Here is an 18,551-nt window from a genome sequence, read left to right as displayed (position 1 = left end):
TAGTTTTAGAATAAAGAGGATAGGTGCCCCTAATAGAGACTTGCTTAGCTAGATCTATCCTAAATATAGGGCCTGCTTAAGATACTTGCATAGAATTTTAAGCTCTTAGGTAGATAAGTTATAGATAGGTAGGTTAGGTAGTGTCTTGCTATCCTCTAGCTTAATAGTATAGTTATGCTTAGTATTCTAGGCTAATATACTAGTAAGCTTATTATTAAACATATCTTTAAACTCTAGATACTCTAGTAGTAGGCCTTTGAATCCTAGAGGGATATTATTAGCTAACTAGTAGTATAGTAGGACCTTGTTACTACTGCCTCCTAGATATACTAGTAGTTACTTCCTTATAGTAGATACTATAACTAGCCTAGGTGTTTCTACTTTAAACCCTAAGGTCTATATATAGTAGATAAGCCTATTATCTCTAAGCTTATTAAGTATGCTTTTAGTAGAGACTACCTTAATCTTGTAGCCTCTTTAAGAGTTGCTAAAGATATACTCTATTATCCTATAATTAATCTATAACTCTCCTTTATATAGCTATAGGGTGCTAAGTACAAGGTTATAAGAGGGTGACTCTATTGCCTAATAGATCTAGGGCCCTATAGTGTAGCACCTTCCTAATAAATTGTTTATGGTAACTATAATATAGTAGGGGTCTAGGAGTTAGAGTAGGGAGCTGTTAGCTAGTTTAGTATTAGGTTACTTATAATTAGGAGAAAGTGTAGCTTTTAGAAGCTTTAGCTTACATGTAATATCTTCTTTAATTAAGTTAATCATTACAGCCCTATTAAGTAGTATAGAGACCTTATATAGTCCTAAGTCTGTGTAGTAGTTAATACTTGCTATAATTAATAGTTGCTATAGATACACCTCTTGCTCTAGCCCTAGTTGCTCTAATCTAGTAAGGTGTGTAACTAGAGCCCTTCTTTTCCTAAATTAGAAGGACCCTAAGGGTTCTTTTTACCCTAATTCTAGGAGTTATAACTATCTAACTTACTACTATTAGAGCTACCCCTACTATTACTATTACTTTATATCTTTAAGGCGCCTCCTACTTAGCCTTAGTTACTATTGCTACTAGAGTTTATACCTAGTTTATTTAAAGTATACTTAGCACTAGAATGGTTTTAATGTTATTGTTTCCCTAGAGATATATTAGGCTCTAATAAACCTAAACCTGCCCTAGACTATTGCTAGCTATATTTTATAGAGTTCTTAGAAGAGCTTACTATAGTCTATCTAAGAATACCTTTAACTTTCTTAACCTTAGTAAGTAGTAGCTCTAGTATAGTTAAATATAATTCTATATTTATCTCTGTTATTTTCTTCTATAGAGTATTATAGACCTTAGTATACTAAAAGCTAACTACCTTAGGCCTAGTACTATACTTATTATAGAGTTCTATATATATTATATATGATTTAATAGTGTTAATAAGTTCTTTAAATAGCTAACCTTCCTTCTAGTAGGGTTAGTAGATATTATTATAGGCTAGGAACTATTCCTAGTCTAGATTATACATCTAGTTAGAGATATACTTCTTAAACTCTTCCTAAGTTATAGGTTCTTTATTAAGCTATCCTATTAAATTGGTTTTAAGTATTCTAGTGTAGGGGAGGTAGTTAATAAGCTATTATTAAATCTATAGTTTATTGCCTATAAGGTGCTATAACTATAGGTATTTGTATATATATAGGAACTAATTATCTAGGCTTTCCACCTTGGTGTCCTTAAGCTTGTTAATTTTGCCTTTTATAGTATTAGTAATTTTGTTGCCTTTACTACCTAGTAGGGCTGGCTCTACTTCTATACACTATTAGGCTTTAAGTAGGCTTTTATCTATCTCCTTAGCTACTTAGTAGTTATAGATTAGGTCCTGTACCTACTAATATTTAGTTAAGCTAGGTATAAAGTAGTAGAGTTGTTTAATAGCTTAGGAGATAATATTCCTATTGTATATAATTTATACTTTAAGGTCTTCTATGCTATAGGGTATAGTTGGATTAATACTATTATTAAAAAGGCTGTTAATAGTGATACTAATAGTAGTAGTACTACTAGTAGGGGTTCTAATAGTAGTGTTGCTGCCTGTATAGGAATTAGTAATAATATTAGTGTTACTACTATTAGGGTTATTCTAAAGGTTGCTTCTATAAGCTTGGTTTCTAGTAGTAATTTTATTAGATAGGGGGTTGCTGCTAGTGTTTATAACTAGGTTAGTAGGGCTGCTATCTATAGTGCTACTAGGACCATCCCTACCAGGGCCTATTAGCTTGCTAGTGCTAGGGAATAGAGATGCATAGCTATATAGATTTGTAGGATTAACCATTTTGCTTGTATTAATATAGCTATAGTAAAAAGAAGGTTTTAAATATAAGATAAGTAAGCTATAGGGGATCAAGTCAAGTAGATAATTAATAGATTGTAGAGAAGAGACAAAACCTTAGCCTAAGAGGTTTTACTTAGAGCTGCTCTATATGTGCGCTTACTTAAGGCGTATATAATAACTAACCTAGGCCTTACCTGTACAGCTCCTAAGGCCTGCCTAAGTTAGTACCTAAGTTAGGTCTACCTTACTATCCTAAATCCTTAGTGCAAATAGCATTATAAAGGATTACAAGCCTTATTATAGTTTAATATATTATAACTCTATATTACAAGGTTAGACCTATTGCCTAGGTAACCTACTAGAATAGGTAAACTACTTATAGATAAGGATAGCCTTTAAATAGGTAAGGTTATAGCTATTATTAGTTACTAGTTTCTATAAGGTTGCCTATAGTTTAAAGTTAACTAGAAGAACTATCTACTAGACCTAAAATATTATAATACTAATAGAGGTTACTTTAATAACTACTAATAACTTATCTAGAACTACTATAAAGGAGCTTAGATATAACTACTAGTAGAGGATTTAGATAATAAGGATTAGTAAGATATAATGTAAGGCCTTAAGGACAAGGCCTACTAGAGGGGGGGGGGGTAGTATTGTAGAGTAGGGTGTTTAGGAGTAGGGAGTTAGCGCTAGCATTATAGTTAACTATATAGCTAAGTAGAGCTTAGCGCGCCTTTCCTCTTTTAGCTAGTCTACCTTAATTTAGCTTAGTAGCTTGGCATGCTTAACAATATCTACTACCTGCTTAACTAACTTGCCTTACTATAGTTAAATACTACTACTACTAGCAACGATTCGCTCTACTCGCGCCGTAACAAGGCTGCTCTATCTTTAAATTAGGAGCCTTCTAGTAGGTTAGCCTTATTGTCTAGAGGAGGTTGTACTATATATAGAAGAATATAGTAACCCTAAGTATCTATTTCCTTTAATTATAAGGTATAGTTTTTTGTTTCTACTTAGCTTAGAGGATCTAGATAAGTATAACTATTGATTAATTACTATAAACAAGCTAAAGCTGGTAGAGAAAATTATTAAGCTATATATATATCTTAGCTATAGCTAGAGTAAGTCTAGGACTATTTATACTACCCTTAGGCCTCTCCCTACTATTATTTCGCGTCTTAGACTAGGCAGGCTTGTTGATAGGATCTATTGGATTATAAAGCCTAAATTAATTAACCTAGATATTACATTAGACATTAATTTGGCCTGTAATTAAACCCTTATTTATATTAATTAATTCTATCTACATAAAGGATGTTTTTACTACTAGTAGAAGATCTAGTATAGGTATATATAGAAAGGCCTCCTTATTCTTACTAGGAAAGATAGTATTTACTATATCCTTAAATATATACTTAATAGACTTTGTAATAAGACCCCTGCTTACCTTTGCTAAGGTTAAATCCTCTATAGAGCCCTCTCCCTCTAGGGCCTAAAGAAGAGCTAGGGAATCTAGAATATTATTTGTATCTAGTAGTATCTAGGGGTTATATATTGTTTACTATAGGCCTATTATAGGTATCTATAGTATATAGTACACTACTACTATAGTGTAGTGCTATATTAAGGTTTAATAGCTAAGGGTTTTATTCTATATTATAAGTTAAATGTTAAAATTATTGTACCTAATAATAGCCTACTTATTATATACTATGTATCTTACAGCCTCCTAGTAATAGATATTAGTTTATAGTAAGTAATAGTAGAGAGTCTTACCTTAGCTAGTTTATAGATATAGTTTATTATATCTAGGTATAAGCTGTAGCTATAGTATACCCTAAAGCCTATAAGTACTTTAATAACATAGTACTTTGTTCCTAAGCCTATAAGATAGGTATTAATTAGTCTAATAAGGTAGTTAGACTACTGCTACTATTAAGAATAGCATACTATTAATATTATCATAAGGATTAGGTTAGAAATCACCTTACCCTTCTATCCTTTAGTGTTGTACTTGTAGCTGTCCTATTTAGCCCTAAAGTTTAGTAGAAGTTTAGAGAGAAAGGTGAACTAGTTAGGAGTAATATCTTTAATTATTTACTAGGTAGCATTAAAGTTAATAGTCTTAATATTATAGATAGTAGGATTGTACTTCCTAAAGTAAGGGAGAGGGTAGGCTATAAGACTATTAAGCTTATCCCTAAATAAGGGCATTACCTCCTTTACCTCTAGCCTCTTTAATATATCCTAAAATATATCCTTTTGCTGCTATAAGGTGTTCTAATGCTAATTTATATCTAGCTCCTCCTTATTAAAAACCTATATAGTAAGAAATATATTAAAGCTTAGGTGCTCTGCCTTAATTGTAGCTATAATTCTAGAGAGTGAAATAGCTATACCCTAATAGTACATAGAATTTAAAACTAGAAAGGTAAAGATATTAGGGTTAATCCTATTTAAAGATATCTCCTCTCTAGTTAGAATAACCTTATTATTAATAATAGTACCTCCTAAAAACTCTTAATTATTATTAATAATACCTTCTTTAAAATTTTCTCTAGTACTACTAGCACTAGAGAGGGTAGCTACTACTACCCTATCTTAATCACCTAATATATCTTCCTTATTATCACCTTTATCACTAGAACATCTACCTAATATAGAGGGCTCTAGGCCCTATAGATAGTATATCTCTTAGTCCTATATAGCCTCTAGGTAGTAGATTTTATATTAGATTATATTAAGAGCATTACTAGATAGACTATTAGACATAGAACTTATTTTAATATTAGGTATTAAGTAATTAGAACACATTTTAAATAGATACCATAGAGGAGAAGATAGGCTTTTATTTATAATACTTTATAATAGGCTGTAAGCTTATTTTAATAGCAATATAGTATATAGAATTCATTAAGATTCACTATAGAGTTAAAAAAAACCTACCTTACTAAAGCTACTTAATAAACTATTAGACCCTCTATAAGGTTCGCCCTTTGGGTGATTTAATTAGTAGGGAGGGGGGGAGGGTGCAGGGGTAGGGGACAGGGGTGGAAAATCAAATCGCCCGTGGCGCGAACATCATGAAAGAGGGTCTGATTAATGAGATAACACGCGTGCAGCATGCATGCATGTTGTGTGCTCTGTATACCCTTCGCACCGAGACACTGCCTCTCATTTTCCTCATATATTCTGTTGTTCTCTTTTCTGGAAAGGTGGCCAGCAACTCCCGGACCGTCTTGACCCGAGCGAGGTTTTTTCTTAATTGCCTAGGTGCGCATGTCCTACATGCCGTCGTCTACTGCAGCGGAGCATCTCGTCCGCTCCACGCGCGGATGTTTCTTTCTGCTTCCGCTACACCGGCAGTCGAACATCGCGTCATTGTGCAGACTGGCAGATAAACTGGCAGATTAGATGGCCTGCCTGCCTGCACACCGGCTTACATCGCGTCCCTGACCGCGCCCGTCGTCGCGACTCTAACCTCATCGTCTCAAGTCGCGGAGCGGACAGCTCTGCAAACGACTGGAGCGCGGATGCGGTCTTATCGCCGCCACCGTCATCTAGTTATCTTGCCAGGTAACTAGGAGCAAGGAAGCCAAAAACTCGAATCCCGCGCGTCTTTTGACGCTCGCTGGTGCTTGACGGACAGGCAGCCAGGCAGTCAGGCAGGCACCATCATCACATCACATTTTCATCCATCATGTATGTACACGCGCGTCCACCGACATGCAGAAGCAGCAGCAGCAGCACGACTTTAGCCGGCGTGCCTGAAGATCGACCGCTCCGCGGGCGGCGCGGCGCCTTCCTTCCCGCTACCTACTGTAGGTCGCTTGTCCCGTCGTTAGCTTACGGGCATAACCACGCCGCCTTCTTTTTTGGGGTGGCGACCTTCGTTTTCTGCCATCGTTGCGTGGGCAGTTCAAATGCCGACGGCGAGCGAGCGAGCGAGCGAGCTGTCTAGGTAGAGAGGAACCTGCTCGGCTTTCATTCGTCCGGCGACGACTTCTGTGGTCAGCCAGCTAGCTCGTCTGCGTCGAGCCTTCATTCCCCGATGGAGAGCAGAAGCATATCAAGCACGTCAAGATTGCAGCGTTTGAACTTGAATCGCTTTCTCTTGGAGACGTGAGCAGATGAGATGAAACTAAATAGTGTGGCGGACGCACATCGACGCCAGGCTGAACAAAAAACCAGACAGAAACTCCGCGCAACGACAATGGACGATGATGGATGAGTGAGAGCCACGTAGCTGAACAGAAACATACCTAGGCAGGCAAAGACGACTTACTACCGCAGATCAAACAGCAACAATCTTCCCTCTTCTTACCAACACCGAAGAAGGAAACAGCCGCAGGCCGAGTTTCAGCCAGGACTAAGAACACTACTACTACTGCTTCTTCTCACAATCTTCCCTCTTCTTACCAACAATAAAAAAAGGAAACAGCCGCAAGCGGAGCTTCAAGCTAGGACTAAGAACACTACTACTGCTTCTTCTCATCCACATGTACCTGTGTTTCCACGGTCTGCTAAATCAAAACATTTCATTTGGGAGAGCCATGCTCATACCCGCCATATACCACCACACCTCTCCCACGCTAAACCCAATCCAGCCAGCCAGCCATCTATGCTCAGCGGCTCAGAGCTCTCATATCAGTCACCGGGCAGTCACCACCTATCCTCACCAAACACACTCGGCAGACGAAGCTCACGCTCGGCAGACGAAGGCCTCGCAGACGTTGGAAGGTACCACTCAGTAGTTAGTCCCCATCGTACCAGCTAATTGGCGCGTGTGCGGACTGTGCCGAGCGAAGCGAGCATCGGAAGAGGGAAATTTGTCGGTGGGATATATTTCGGATGACTATGGTGGTGGTGCGCCCACCGACGGATCTCGTTTGTGGGTGGTTTCTGGGGATAGGAGGAATGAGTGTCGGAGAAGAGGTGGTGGATGATTGAGTCTTCAAGAGGATGATGTTCGTGGCGGAGAAAGAGGCAGGTGTCTCGACTCTCAAGCTGCGTGTGTGAGTGAGAAGTTTATCTTCAGTCTGACCACCAGACTCTTTAGATAATAAAGCGAGGAAACCTTGCAAATTGAGCAGCACTATATCAGTCTAAACGCTTCGTTCTTACTCTCAGGCCTTGCAAGCCCTTTCCCATCGGCACAAGACTCCCAGGATCAAAAGTACTTTCCACGAACAAACTCGATTCGCAATGAAAAAAGCATTAGCTTGAATTGCTCAATTCTTCACTACCGCTACAACATGACACTCGAGACCAACTCCACTCCCCTCCTTCATAGTATCATCCGTCCACCTCAGTCTCGCCCGTCTGTTCTGTTCTGTTGAGTCTTCTCGAGCTGCCCTGCTTTGCCCCTCTGCGCGGTGTACTCCATCTGCCCTTCGTTCGGACGTGCTCAACCCCCTATGCTTCCCCTCCCACGCGTGAGCAGCAATTTTTTCATGCCTCCTCCCTCCCGCTGCGGTTGCGCTGGTTGCCTCTTGCTGTCTTGCGTCTCGATCGAGTCGATTGGACCAGGTCTTGAGCGCTTTTGCCACAAGTGCTGACTCGATGCTGACAAGGCGCAGACGCTCAACGGATCCAGAGAGTCGGGTTGTCTCTTTGCGCGCCTGTCTAGTCTGGTTGTCTCTGCGAGGTGCGTGTGTGCTGATACGAGTCGTGGACAAGAAAACAGCCGAAAAGAAGTTGCCCGGAGAAGAGACGTAATCGACGCAGACTGACTGTAGCCGCTAGATGACCGGCGCAAATCAATGTGAACGGAACAGGCGCAAGCCCAAACGATTGACAACATGAAAAGCAGTCCGTGTAAAAGGAGACACGATACTCGATTTCGAGTCAACGGAGGGCATGAGAATGAGAAGGGGATAAAATTTGGATTTCCTGATTCACTGCCTTACTTTCACCAAAAAGAGAATCAAGAAGGGGTGATAAAAAGGAAACAGAAAAACAAGAAGACAAAAACGCCGGGTGGATGTTTGGAGTCCGGATGCATCGCTTTCAAGAAGACGAGAGAACCTTGTTGTTCATGACTTGGGCGGGGAGTCAACGATGGGGACGATGGTGAATGGGGGTTTGGGGGATATTTGACCTCGCAGTCATGGGGGTAAATGGTCTTGAGAAGGCTAGATGAAGGCAGTCAGACGCCGTCAGTCTGATCTGGTCGTGCAGGCAATTTGATTGATTCGAGCGATGCGCGTGCGGGCGGCGGATCTGAAGGCGTGCCGGAGTTGCACTGAGACGGGCTTTTCAGTTGTAACAAAGTGCGCCTTATGCGACGGGCGGCCCTTGCCCTTGGTGGCCATTTATGAGGTTCTGGCGCTCGACGGCGAGGAGATCCGCTTGATACACCGCGCCCTGCACGACCTGCTGCTCCTCCTGGTTCAGGTCCTTGGTCAGAGTCTCGTACAGCTGAGGCTGCTCCTGTTGGAGTCCTGTTCATCTGGTTAGCATTGATCTTCTCCTCTTCTCCAGGACAGGGCTCACTTTGCAGAGTGCCCTTGAACAGGCCATACGGCTCGAGCTTGTCAAGTGGCGTCTCCAACAGACTCTCCTCCTCCAGCTCATCATCGTCGTCATCGCTGATGACGTTGAACTTTTGGGCCTGCATTGTGGTCAACTGTGCTCTCGTGGGGCGCGTGTCGGTGTTGCTAGATACCTCCTCGTTGAGGAATTCGAGGTAGGCGGTGCTCTCGTCCTTGACATCCTCAGTCTCATCGCCCTCGTTGTTCCAGTCGCCTTCGCCTTCCCACTCTTCATCCTCCTCATCCTCGTCATAATCTTGCGTGAAGCTAAAGTCTTCCTCGCGCTTGGCCTCTTCACGGTCTACAGTAGCGTTAGCAAGTAGTCGAGCAGTGCGTTTTGTTTCACTCACTTTTCATGGCGGCCGGGAGGGTCTGGAACAGCCTCACAATGCCATTGAGCAGGCGAGCCCAGCCGGGCTGCACACTGACTGGTACCTCCTGTGCGTTGAGGGTAAGCAGAGCAGTGATGGCAGCAATCGAGAGCTTCTTGTCGTGGACGCGAGTGAAGCTGTCAATGCTGGAGAACCACAGGGAGAAGAACTTGTTCGTCCAGCCGTTGGTCTCCATGACGTGGAGCGACAGGCGGGGGTTGTAGTAGATGGTGTTGATGACCATTTCCATCAGGTGGATGCGATACGACTTGACCTTGGGCTCGTCGTTCAACAAAACGACCATGGGCAGAGTCACAAACTCGGGAATGAACTCGTCGATGTGACCGCGCAGGGTGAGCATCAAAATCTCGGCCAGCTTGCAGCCACAGATGCGGTCGACACCGCCGACCTTGTCGTCCTTGAAGATGGTGCGAATCATGTCGACGATGGCCTCGAGGTAGGGACGTTGGGTGACGAGCGCTTCGTAGCCGTAGGTGACGAAATTTTCGAGTGCCGGAAGCATATCTTTGGTGTATAAGTATTTGTATGGTTCATCCGGCTCTGGCAGGTTCATTTCTGCAAACATACCTTCAAGGTAGAGCTCAGCGCCAGCCTTGAATGTCCTGTGAATGAGCTCAAAAGCCTGCCACATGGTGGGAGAAATGCTCTTGGCGGCGAACGTGCAGCTGTCAATGATTTCAAAGACCTCGTTGTACAAGTCTGATTATACGTCAGCATTGCTCGTACATTTCATCAAGGGTGTTTACCGTAGAGCTTGTTCTCGAGAGTAATCGAAATGACGGGCATCAGGATGGTCTCAAGGTGCAGCAAAAGCTCGGGTGTGCTCTCCAGAGTCAGAATCAGGGTGCCAATGGTCTGCAACACACCAAGGGCGGTGATGCTCTTGTCATCCAAGTAGTCGCCATATGTGTCATCGTCGTCCTTTTGCTGGTTGCGCTCAAGGAGCTCACGGACAATGCGGAGATACGTGTCCCTGAGCTGCTCGCTAAGAGCGACCGCAAAGGGAGTCAGTTCGGCCGCAAAGACTTCGACAAAGTCCTCCATCACGTTTGCCAGCGCATCCACGTCGACCTCGTTGGCGAGCTTCAGCAGCTGTTGCATGACCTGGGGAATGTTTTGTTGCATCCGGACGCGAATGACTTCGTGTCGAATCAAAGGCTGGAGGGCGAGCGCAGCCTCGACACGAACGGGAAGGGCAGGGTCAGCCATGGACTCCAAAATGTTGGAGTAAATGACAGTCAGGTTGTTTTGGTCCTTGAAGTTGAGCTGCTCAAACTTCTCCAGGGTGTCGCAAGCACGGGCCCTCAGGAATCCGTGAGGGCTGCGGAACTCGGGGAAGACGTGACGGACGAAAAAGTACTCGACTTGGTCCGCAATTGGGCTCTTCTTGCCCAAAATCACATTCGCAAGCGTACCAATCATGCGCAGAGCACCCTCCTTCAGGCGCGGGTTCTTCTGGTCATCCGGCGCCGACTCGTACTGGCTGACAATGCCGTTGATGTAGTTGAGGACCACAAACGTCTGCTTCCGCCGCGCCTTGGTAAGAGTGACGAGGAAGTTGGTTGCAGCGACATCAGGCGACGAGACTTCTTCGTAAAAGTTGAGCTTGCGGTGCAGGTACTCTTGCGGGTCGGTCTCGAACAATTCAATGTCTTCGTCTGACTGGCACAGAACCGGGAAGATGAGATGCGAAATCAGACCCTCGATATGCGGCTTGAGATGGTTCCACATGGACTTGGGCCTGACGCACTCGTCCAAGAATGCCAGAGTATACGAGAGACACGCCTTGCTCAACCATGTCGTCTTGGCCACCCACTTCTCAATCTGCGAAAGGTATCCCTTGAGGATTTCCGGCGCAAAGTTCTCGAGGAAGGTTTTGGCTACGGCAGTGTAGTCGACTTCGTTGCTCTTGCCCAGCGTTTGCGGGTTGCCGTACCTGTGCACTTGTTAGAGCGGGGATGCGCGCGCACCATCCTACGGGGCCATACCTAACAAAGAGTCTGTTGAGATTAGCGTAAGCCCACTTCTTCGCCTTCCACCAATGGTTCGTCTCGCGCTCCTCCAGATCTTCCGGCAGCGCGCACAACGGCGCTTCCTTGGCGACTACGTTCAAAAAGAGCGTGCACCATCCAACCATGGTTTGCTGGTCCCGCAGCGGGGTGGGCAGCTCGAACTGAGGGGCAACGTCAGAGCTCGAAAATAGTCTAAACGAGACAAGAATGAACTCACGTAAATGGCGTGCTTGTAGACCTTGAGGATGGTCCTCAACATCTCGCCGGCCTCCAAGCTAGTCTCGCCAACTAGTCTAGTGCCAATGTTCAAGAGCTGTGGAAACGTGACCTGGACGATGCCATCAAACTCTTGCCGATCCTCAGTAGCCTTGAAGCGATATATCCTGCAAATGGCGAGCAGGCATTGTATACCAGCAAAGACGGAGTTTGCGTCGCCGGCGTTGAGGAGCTGTTGGGTGATGTCGAGGAATTCGGGCCATTTGCTTGGAAAGTCGTAGGAGAGGATTTTCTGCAGGGTGGGGATGAGTTGAGCGCGAATCGGGGGCGCCGAGGTGGCGAGGACGGGGACAAGGCGTTTGCGGAAGTTTGCCTTTTCTTCCTCTGGTATGGGCTTTGCGTTTGTCGGCGAGTACTCGTCGGAGACGGACCAGCCCTTGGTTATGCGATTCTTCAGGTAGACGACGGCTGCTTTGGTCAGCGCGAGTGAGGGAGCAAACAGGGTCGGGATGGACGTACTGGACAGGCGCACGCCGGCCTCCTGCTCGGCTTCGAGGATGTCGAGGAGGGCATCTGGAAAGCCGGGCTGGTCTTCTGCCTGGGTTGTGTTAAATCTCAAATTTTCGCCAAAGTGGGCGACGGCGGGGATGGAGCGGAGCATACGTATTTGAGGTCGATTTCAGCCTGGCGACGGGCATCGGCGTTGCTCTCAAGGGTCGCGGCGATGCGACTTCTGAGGCCAGCGACATCCATGGTGTTGAAATTCTTTTGGTTGCCGGGATGGAGGGATCCGGACGGAGCGCGGCCCAAGGGCAGGGCGGATGTAAGACGCGCGGGCTTTTTGGCGAGGGCAACGAGCAACAGGGCACGGCCGAGGATCCGGGGCACGCAGCGACGGACTGGGGAGGGAGCACAGAGGACTCGAGATGCAGGAAAGGACAAGGCACAAGACGCGCGTGTAGACGAGGCGTGTGCTTGGGCGGGCGTGGGCGGCGGGCGTGTGGGCGTCCAGGCTCGTGTGGAGGGGTGCCTGTTTGGCGGCGGTCATGGGAGGCAGAAAAAAAGTCATGGCCTCGGCGTCGTGTGATTGGGCAGCACCACGACTACGCAAAACAACACTCCTGGGTTCCGCGTCTTCATTCAGCATAAACAGTCCTTAGTGTTGTTCCCCTAGTTTCCCTCAGTTTCTACAGATACAAGCTCGCCGCATTGCAAATGTCCCGCTTAATCAGCTCCTGGCACGTCTGCATCTTGGTGTAGAGCGTCGGGTCGCCAATGATGCGCGCCGCATTCTTCACCTCGCGGCAAGTCTCGTCCAACCGTGTAATGACGCGCACAATCGTCCCCTCCATGACGTCCGTCAAATCCGTGATGCGGTTGAAAGACATGCCACGCGCCCACTCGTAGACCACCTCGACCATGCCAAACCGCGGCCGGCTGACAAAGTCGTTCGAGTCCTCCGCCGACAAAATCACCTGGTGGAGCGTCTGCATGTGGTTGACCTTCTCCGAGATTTCGACAATCTTGGCCTGTCCTTCTTCCAGCCGGGGGGTTAGCGTTGGCGTCACGTCCGTCTTTTCCTGGAAAACAAACGCCGACAGCAGCGCCGCAATCTCCTCGGGCTCAAAGTCTGCCAGCACGTTTTCCAGGATGAGCTCTGTCAAGACGAGTTCGTCCGCAGAGTGAATCTGAACCCATTAGTCTCTACCCCACAGAACATTTTGCAATCACTAACCTCGCACGCCACCTTGCCCTTGAGCTCCACTCGCGACTTGTCATCGATGAATCCAAGGTCCTTGAGCACCGAAATACGCTGCTCGTAGTCGGGCAGCAGCTGGAGGTTTTGATCCGACATCAGCTGGCGCAACTGTGCAATGTTCTCTTTGATGAGCCATTCGTCATGCTGCATGGCAAACTGCAAATGTCCGTCAGCGGCAAGAACGCCATGAGGAGGCGCTCAAAACTCACATGCTGCAGAAACTTGGGGCAACTGAGGCACTTTCGATCCTGTGCAGTTTCTGCTTGCTTCTTTCGTTCTTCGAGCACCTGTCGAGACACTAGATCCTTGACGAATTTGTTAAGGTTAATTTCTTCCCAGTCCCCAAAGGACCAAGACTCGCACAGAGGTTGAAACTCCTCACGAGCCAAAGCAAGAGCGTCTGTGTCGCTCTTGAGCACTTCAGCAAGATCGACCTGGGGGGAATATGTTAACGTTACCTCTTTTTACCACACTGCATAGTTGACGATAAGAAAATGGGGCGGGCTGATTGACCTTGATATGTGCAATGGTGACGCTCTCCACATCGCTGAGGGGGACAGTAGTCGGCTTCAGCTTCATGTCGGATGCCTTTTGCGGCAATGGCGCAAAGAATTGAGAAAATTCTGGAAGGTACGGCAGCAAGTCGCTCGGCTGCCGCTTGACGTTCGTGCCAATCTCGAGTACTGACACAGTCGGCTCATGGCCTTTACTGATGCCGTGTCGCAGCAGCATACCCGCGGTACGGATACCATCCTGTCTCCGGTCAAATTTCATACGGGTGGAACAATGAGTGGTTGGCTTACCTTGGTCTTGTAGACAATCAGACGGCGAGGGTCAAAGAGTTGCTTGCCAACGGGGGTGGCCAGCAGAGCCAGGTAAATCTCAGTCGTGAGCCTCTGGTAGTTCATGCAGGCTTGGTGGCAGACTTCAAGATCGACATCGCAAATTTCGCAAGGCTCACGCTTGATCTTCTCCAAGTCTGCTTCAGACAGCTTGACGGCCTTCTCGTGCTCAGGAAGGAGAGCTTGCGTGGCATTCTCGCTGAAGCTCCTTTTGATCATCTCCTCAATCTTCAGCGCTTCCACTCTGAGCAAGTTGAGAATCATGTTGTATGTCAGCCTGAACTGAGAGCGCAGCTTTGTCGGGTCTCCTAGAATCATTTGACGCAGGCGGGCAGCAGGAGGAGCCTCATCGGCTCCCGGAGTCACGATAATGACTGAGCCGACCGGATCAAGACCTCTGCGACCAGCCCGACCAGCCATTTGAGTGTACTCGCCCGGCAAGAGATCTCTGAACTGTCGGCCATCATGTTTGCGATAGCCCGAGAAGACAACAGTCCTAGTGGGCAAGTTCAGTCCCATGGCAAAAGTCTCAGTAGCGAAGAGGACTTTGACGAGAGTCTTTGCAAACAGAATCTCAACCACCTCCTTGACGATAGGGAGCATTCCACCGTGGTGGACAGCAATACCGCGGCTGAGCAGTTCCCGAAGCCGTCGTATCTGAGGCAAGACTCTGTCCTCGGGCTTGAGACGGGCGATTGACTTTTCGATTGTCATGTGGATTGCACTCTTCTCGGAAGCTGTGCAGAAATCGAGGTTCGAAAGCGCGTCCGCATTCTCTTCGCATCGCTTCTTTGAGAACACAAAGACGCATGCCGGGAGCAAGTTCTCCTTGCGGAGATGCTGGACAAGATGGACCCAGATGTTCTTGTCCTGGGCAGCAGTAGTTCTTCCACCGCCACGACCAGTGCGAGCGATGTTTCCTCTTCCGCGTTGTGCAGGCGCGCCACCTCTGCCGCCTTGTTGGCCTCCGCGCTGAGCACCGCCGCGCTGTCCACCTCTACCGCCGCGCTGGTCTTGACCCCGTCCGCCTCTTGCACCACCGCGCGATGCATTGGTGTCTTGAGATGTGACTTGCTTGACTTTGTCTTTGCCCGAAAGTATGTCGTTTGCGTCCTTCCAGCCCTTTTCGATGAATCGCTTTTCCGAGTCGACAATCTTGTGCATGGCCTTGTTCGACCATAAGTAGTGCTCGAGAGGTACCGGACGCTTGGGAGTCGAGATGACGTAAATGTTCTTCTTCTTGGTGCGTCCCACCCACGAAGCAAATTCATAAGTGTTGGGGACCGTCGCCGAGAGCAGAATTAGGGTGACATGCTCTGGAAGCATGATGATTACTTCTTCCCAGACGACTCCACGCTCCAGGTCATTCACGTAATGAACCTCGTCGAAGATCACAAACTCGACGTCGCGGATGAGGTCGGCACCGCGATAAAGCATGCTTCGAAGAATTTCCGTCGTCATGATCAGGCAACTAGCTTCTGGACGGATCTGGACATCGCCTGTCAAGATACCTACATCGTCAAACTCGTTCTTGAAGTCTCTGAACTTTTGGTTGCTAAGAGCTTTGATGGGCGACGTGTAAATAGCTTTGGTCATGTGCTTGGCAGCAAGAGCAATTGCATACTCGGCTACGACCGTCTTTCCGGCAGAGGTGTGAGCCGCGACGAACACGGAATCTCCATTCTCCAAGTGGTAAATGGCTTCCTTTTGGAAAGTGTCGGGCTCGAAAGGCCATTCCCGAGCCATGTCTGGCACCAGTTCTCTAAAGTTTGGCATGTCTCTGTTGACGTCGACCATATGTGCCCATTCCTTACCGCTTCTCTTGTTGGATGCAATTGAAAGAGATCCACGGGGTGCCAATGCAGGGAATTCCACAGGAAGCAAAGCATCAATGTCTTCCTCGCCTGTGTCCTCATCACTGTCATCGGCAGCATCGGGAAGCTTCTCATCATCTGCAGGTGTTGTGATGCCATTGGTCTCTGGAGTAGGAGACGGCTCTTCTCCAAGAGTCTTCTCCACTTCGTCGGCATTCTGGCCATCTGAAATAGGCTTCTTGCTGAAGTCGAGGCCCCTGTTAAAGCCCGGAGCGACCTCGAGCAAACCACCTTCAACGCCAAAGTGGATAACCCGGTCAAGACCGCCCTGCTTGTTCACCTTGTCCGTTTGTTGTCTCTCCAAGTATTCATCCTCCGCGGCAGCAACAGCTTCAACGCCATCCAGACCTCCAGGCGCAAACGGGAAAAAGCCCGCTGCACCCCGAACGAAATTGGCCCTGTTGGCAGGCTTTCGCAGAAGCGAGGTCGAGTTCTTTGCTGTCGCACTACTTGCAGGGACTGTGATCTCCTGGTATCCGGTGACGCGGCCTTCGAGGCCTTCGCGGGTGAAACGAGTGATGGTTCGCGTTTGGGTCGGAGCAAGCTCGAACAAATCCGCGTAGTTCGTGGGCGCATCCCACCTCTGTTGCACTTCATTAAGCCAGCGAGTGTTGAACGAGGTCGACGGCGTCAGGAATTCCTTCTCGATCTCTTGCTTGATGTCGTCCTTGGACCTTCGTGCGCGCTTCCGAGGGTGTTGGTCGTCCAGGATCGCGTCGATTTCAGCATCACCCAGTGCGCTGGCAGCGAGACTGACTCGCTCGAAAGACTGGACCAGCGACTCCATGTTGGGCCAGCAGTGGATATCTTGGGCGTTGTCGAGTTGGCAGGTCAAGGCGGTGGGCAAGCTCCAAAAGTTATCCGCTGGCAGAAAGCGATGACGCACCGGGGCACCTAGGGTGGGTGCTCAGCTACCTAGGCACGCAGGGCTCTGGCGGGCGCTCAAGCGAGCCCAGTGCCCATCCAATCAGCTTCACCAATCAGCCCAAGTCTCTGACAGCAGTACAACCCGGCCGTTAGTCGATCGCTGTTTGGCTGAATTACGTTTTAGAGTTGGAAAATAAGCCGTGTCTTTTTCATCAACTACCGAAGTCTCGCTGCAAGGAAGTGACAGGAACCAGCCGCCGCATCACACGTTTCGCGCCACGCAGGACTGACAGGCACAGACAGAATATCCCTTATCCTAGAACACAACGAAACCCTAGCGTAGAGATATGCATGAGAGTTGAAACAGCCTCGGACCCTACCAGTCCTCCATCCCTCTCATGGCTTCCATCTCGTCGGTAAACTCATCATCCTGGTCGGGCTGCATATCCCGTTTCTCGACAGCGGGTTCCTGCGGCCTGATTGGCGCCTCCCCGCTCTCCTCCGCCGCCAACAGGGCATCTAGCTCATCCTCATCAGGCTCATCAGGCTCTCCAGGCTTGGTAGAGCTTGGTGGGAGGGGTTGCTGAGGCTTTTCGACACCTTCAGTCGTCTCTTCAGCCATGAGCGCGTCCAAATCATCCTCGTCAAACTCATCATCTCCAAGCTTGGATGTGGTGCCTGCGTTTTGGGGTGAAGCGGAATGGAATGCAGGCTGCCTGTCATCTCGCTGGGATCCCATCACCCGATCTTCCACGTCCGCCTGTGCACTACTCGCTGGCGTAGTGGCCTTTGTTGTTTCAGGATTTTGCGCTGGCTCGGATGCTTCCGCATCGAATTCGACAGTCGGTTTCGGCTTGCTTTCATCGATCCACGCTTTCCGCATTATTTGCATGCGCTTCTTGTGGCCGAGTTTCTCGATAATGGCAAGTCCATCGGCGAATTTAGCGCGGGGGTACAAATCGTCTAGCCAGAATTGATACATGTTGAGAAGTCGTGCGACATCCGAAAACTGCATCACATTAACAACTTGTCGTTGCCGCAGACGTGGAGCTTGGAAGTACCTCGTGGCCTTTGCCTTTGAATCGAAGCTTGTCCTTCGATATCCTACGGAGCTTCGGTATTCCTGCCGGAGATAGAAGTCTGCAATCACAAAACTATGAGCTTAACGCCTCCAGAGGTGCATGAGCTGAAAACATACCGTTCTTGATCAAGTTTCGGGATTGGTGTTCTTTTCTTTGCGATTGTGACTTCTTCGTCGATGCCAAGCCCCGAATTTTGTTGACGGTTGGTAGCCCGTGGCGGCTCGTCTCTTGAAGAGCCATTTTCAACGGCATCAAACACGTCTTGCATCTCAGAGTCGTCACCTAGGAGATTGTCGAGGTCATCCCGTTGGCGAGGCTGTTGTGCCTTGGACGAGGACATCTTGGACGGACTGAGGGTGGGCACAAGAAGAGTATAGTCGCCCTATTCGAAGAGCAGCGTTTGAGAGAGATCCAAGTCGAAAGAGCAGCAGCTATCGTTGCGTGCAGTGTTTGTCAAGTGAACTTGAAGTTGGACGCGTTGGACGTGTTGGACGCGTCGCGCTTACCCTGAACACGCTAGCGCCCGTTAGCGTAAAGCTTGATTCCGCCTCGTCTAAAGGCCGATCAGCCAGGAACGACAACATCTTATCTGCACGTCACCACGAACAAAGCCAGAGCCGCAACAGGGCTGC

The 18,551-nt window shown here is 47.7% G+C and overlaps 4 protein-coding genes across 4 annotated transcripts; all 4 read right to left on the bottom strand.

Annotated features, from left to right (window-relative positions):
* Positions 1–6,343: 6,343 nt before the first annotated feature.
* Positions 6,344–6,721, bottom strand: BKA78DRAFT_96245 (uncharacterized protein). The gene has a single exon (XM_066894048.1). It carries the CDS (start codon positions 6,600–6,602, stop codon positions 6,384–6,386), a length of 219 nt encoding a protein of 72 aa, XP_066746393.1. The 5' UTR covers positions 6,603–6,721; the 3' UTR covers positions 6,344–6,383.
* A 1,662-nt stretch (positions 6,722–8,383) lies between these two features.
* Positions 8,384–12,479, bottom strand: BKA78DRAFT_96262 (armadillo-type protein). The gene is made up of 9 exons (XM_066894049.1): positions 12,159–12,479; positions 12,015–12,093; positions 11,497–11,963; positions 11,256–11,440; positions 10,014–11,203; positions 9,835–9,966; positions 9,226–9,771; positions 8,838–9,176; positions 8,384–8,785 (listed from the first exon to the last, which is right to left on the bottom strand). Exons 1-9 carry the CDS (start codon positions 12,246–12,248, stop codon positions 8,622–8,624), a joined length of 3,192 nt encoding a protein of 1,063 aa, XP_066746392.1. The 5' UTR covers positions 12,249–12,479; the 3' UTR covers positions 8,384–8,621.
* Positions 12,480–12,682: 203 nt separating this feature from the next.
* On the bottom strand, positions 12,683–16,757 carry BKA78DRAFT_248228 (NUC185 domain-containing protein; the record flags this gene model as incomplete). The annotated part of the gene is made up of 5 exons (XM_066884370.1): positions 12,683–13,183; positions 13,231–13,410; positions 13,464–13,672; positions 13,740–14,007; positions 14,058–16,757. 5 exons carry the CDS (start codon positions 16,755–16,757, stop codon positions 12,683–12,685), a joined length of 3,858 nt encoding a protein of 1,285 aa, XP_066746391.1.
* A 456-nt stretch (positions 16,758–17,213) lies between these two features.
* Positions 17,214–18,259, bottom strand: BKA78DRAFT_330404 (replication fork protection component Swi3-domain-containing protein; the record flags this gene model as incomplete). Its single annotated transcript, XM_066889771.1, has 3 exons — positions 17,214–17,846; positions 17,899–17,977; positions 18,036–18,259. The coding sequence occupies 3 exons, from the start codon at positions 18,257–18,259 to the stop codon at positions 17,214–17,216; spliced, it is 936 nt and encodes a 311-aa protein (XP_066746390.1).
* Between the last annotated feature and the right edge of the window lie 292 nt (positions 18,260–18,551).

Source organism: Phyllosticta capitalensis, assembly GCF_038381095.1.
Source record: "Phyllosticta capitalensis strain CBS 128856 chromosome Unknown BKA78scaffold_3, whole genome shotgun sequence".
Classification (NCBI taxonomy): Eukaryota; Fungi; Ascomycota; class Dothideomycetes; order Botryosphaeriales; family Phyllostictaceae; genus Phyllosticta; species Phyllosticta capitalensis.
Note: the sequence above shows the minus strand (reverse complement) of the source record. Positions and strands in the feature narration are given on the sequence as shown.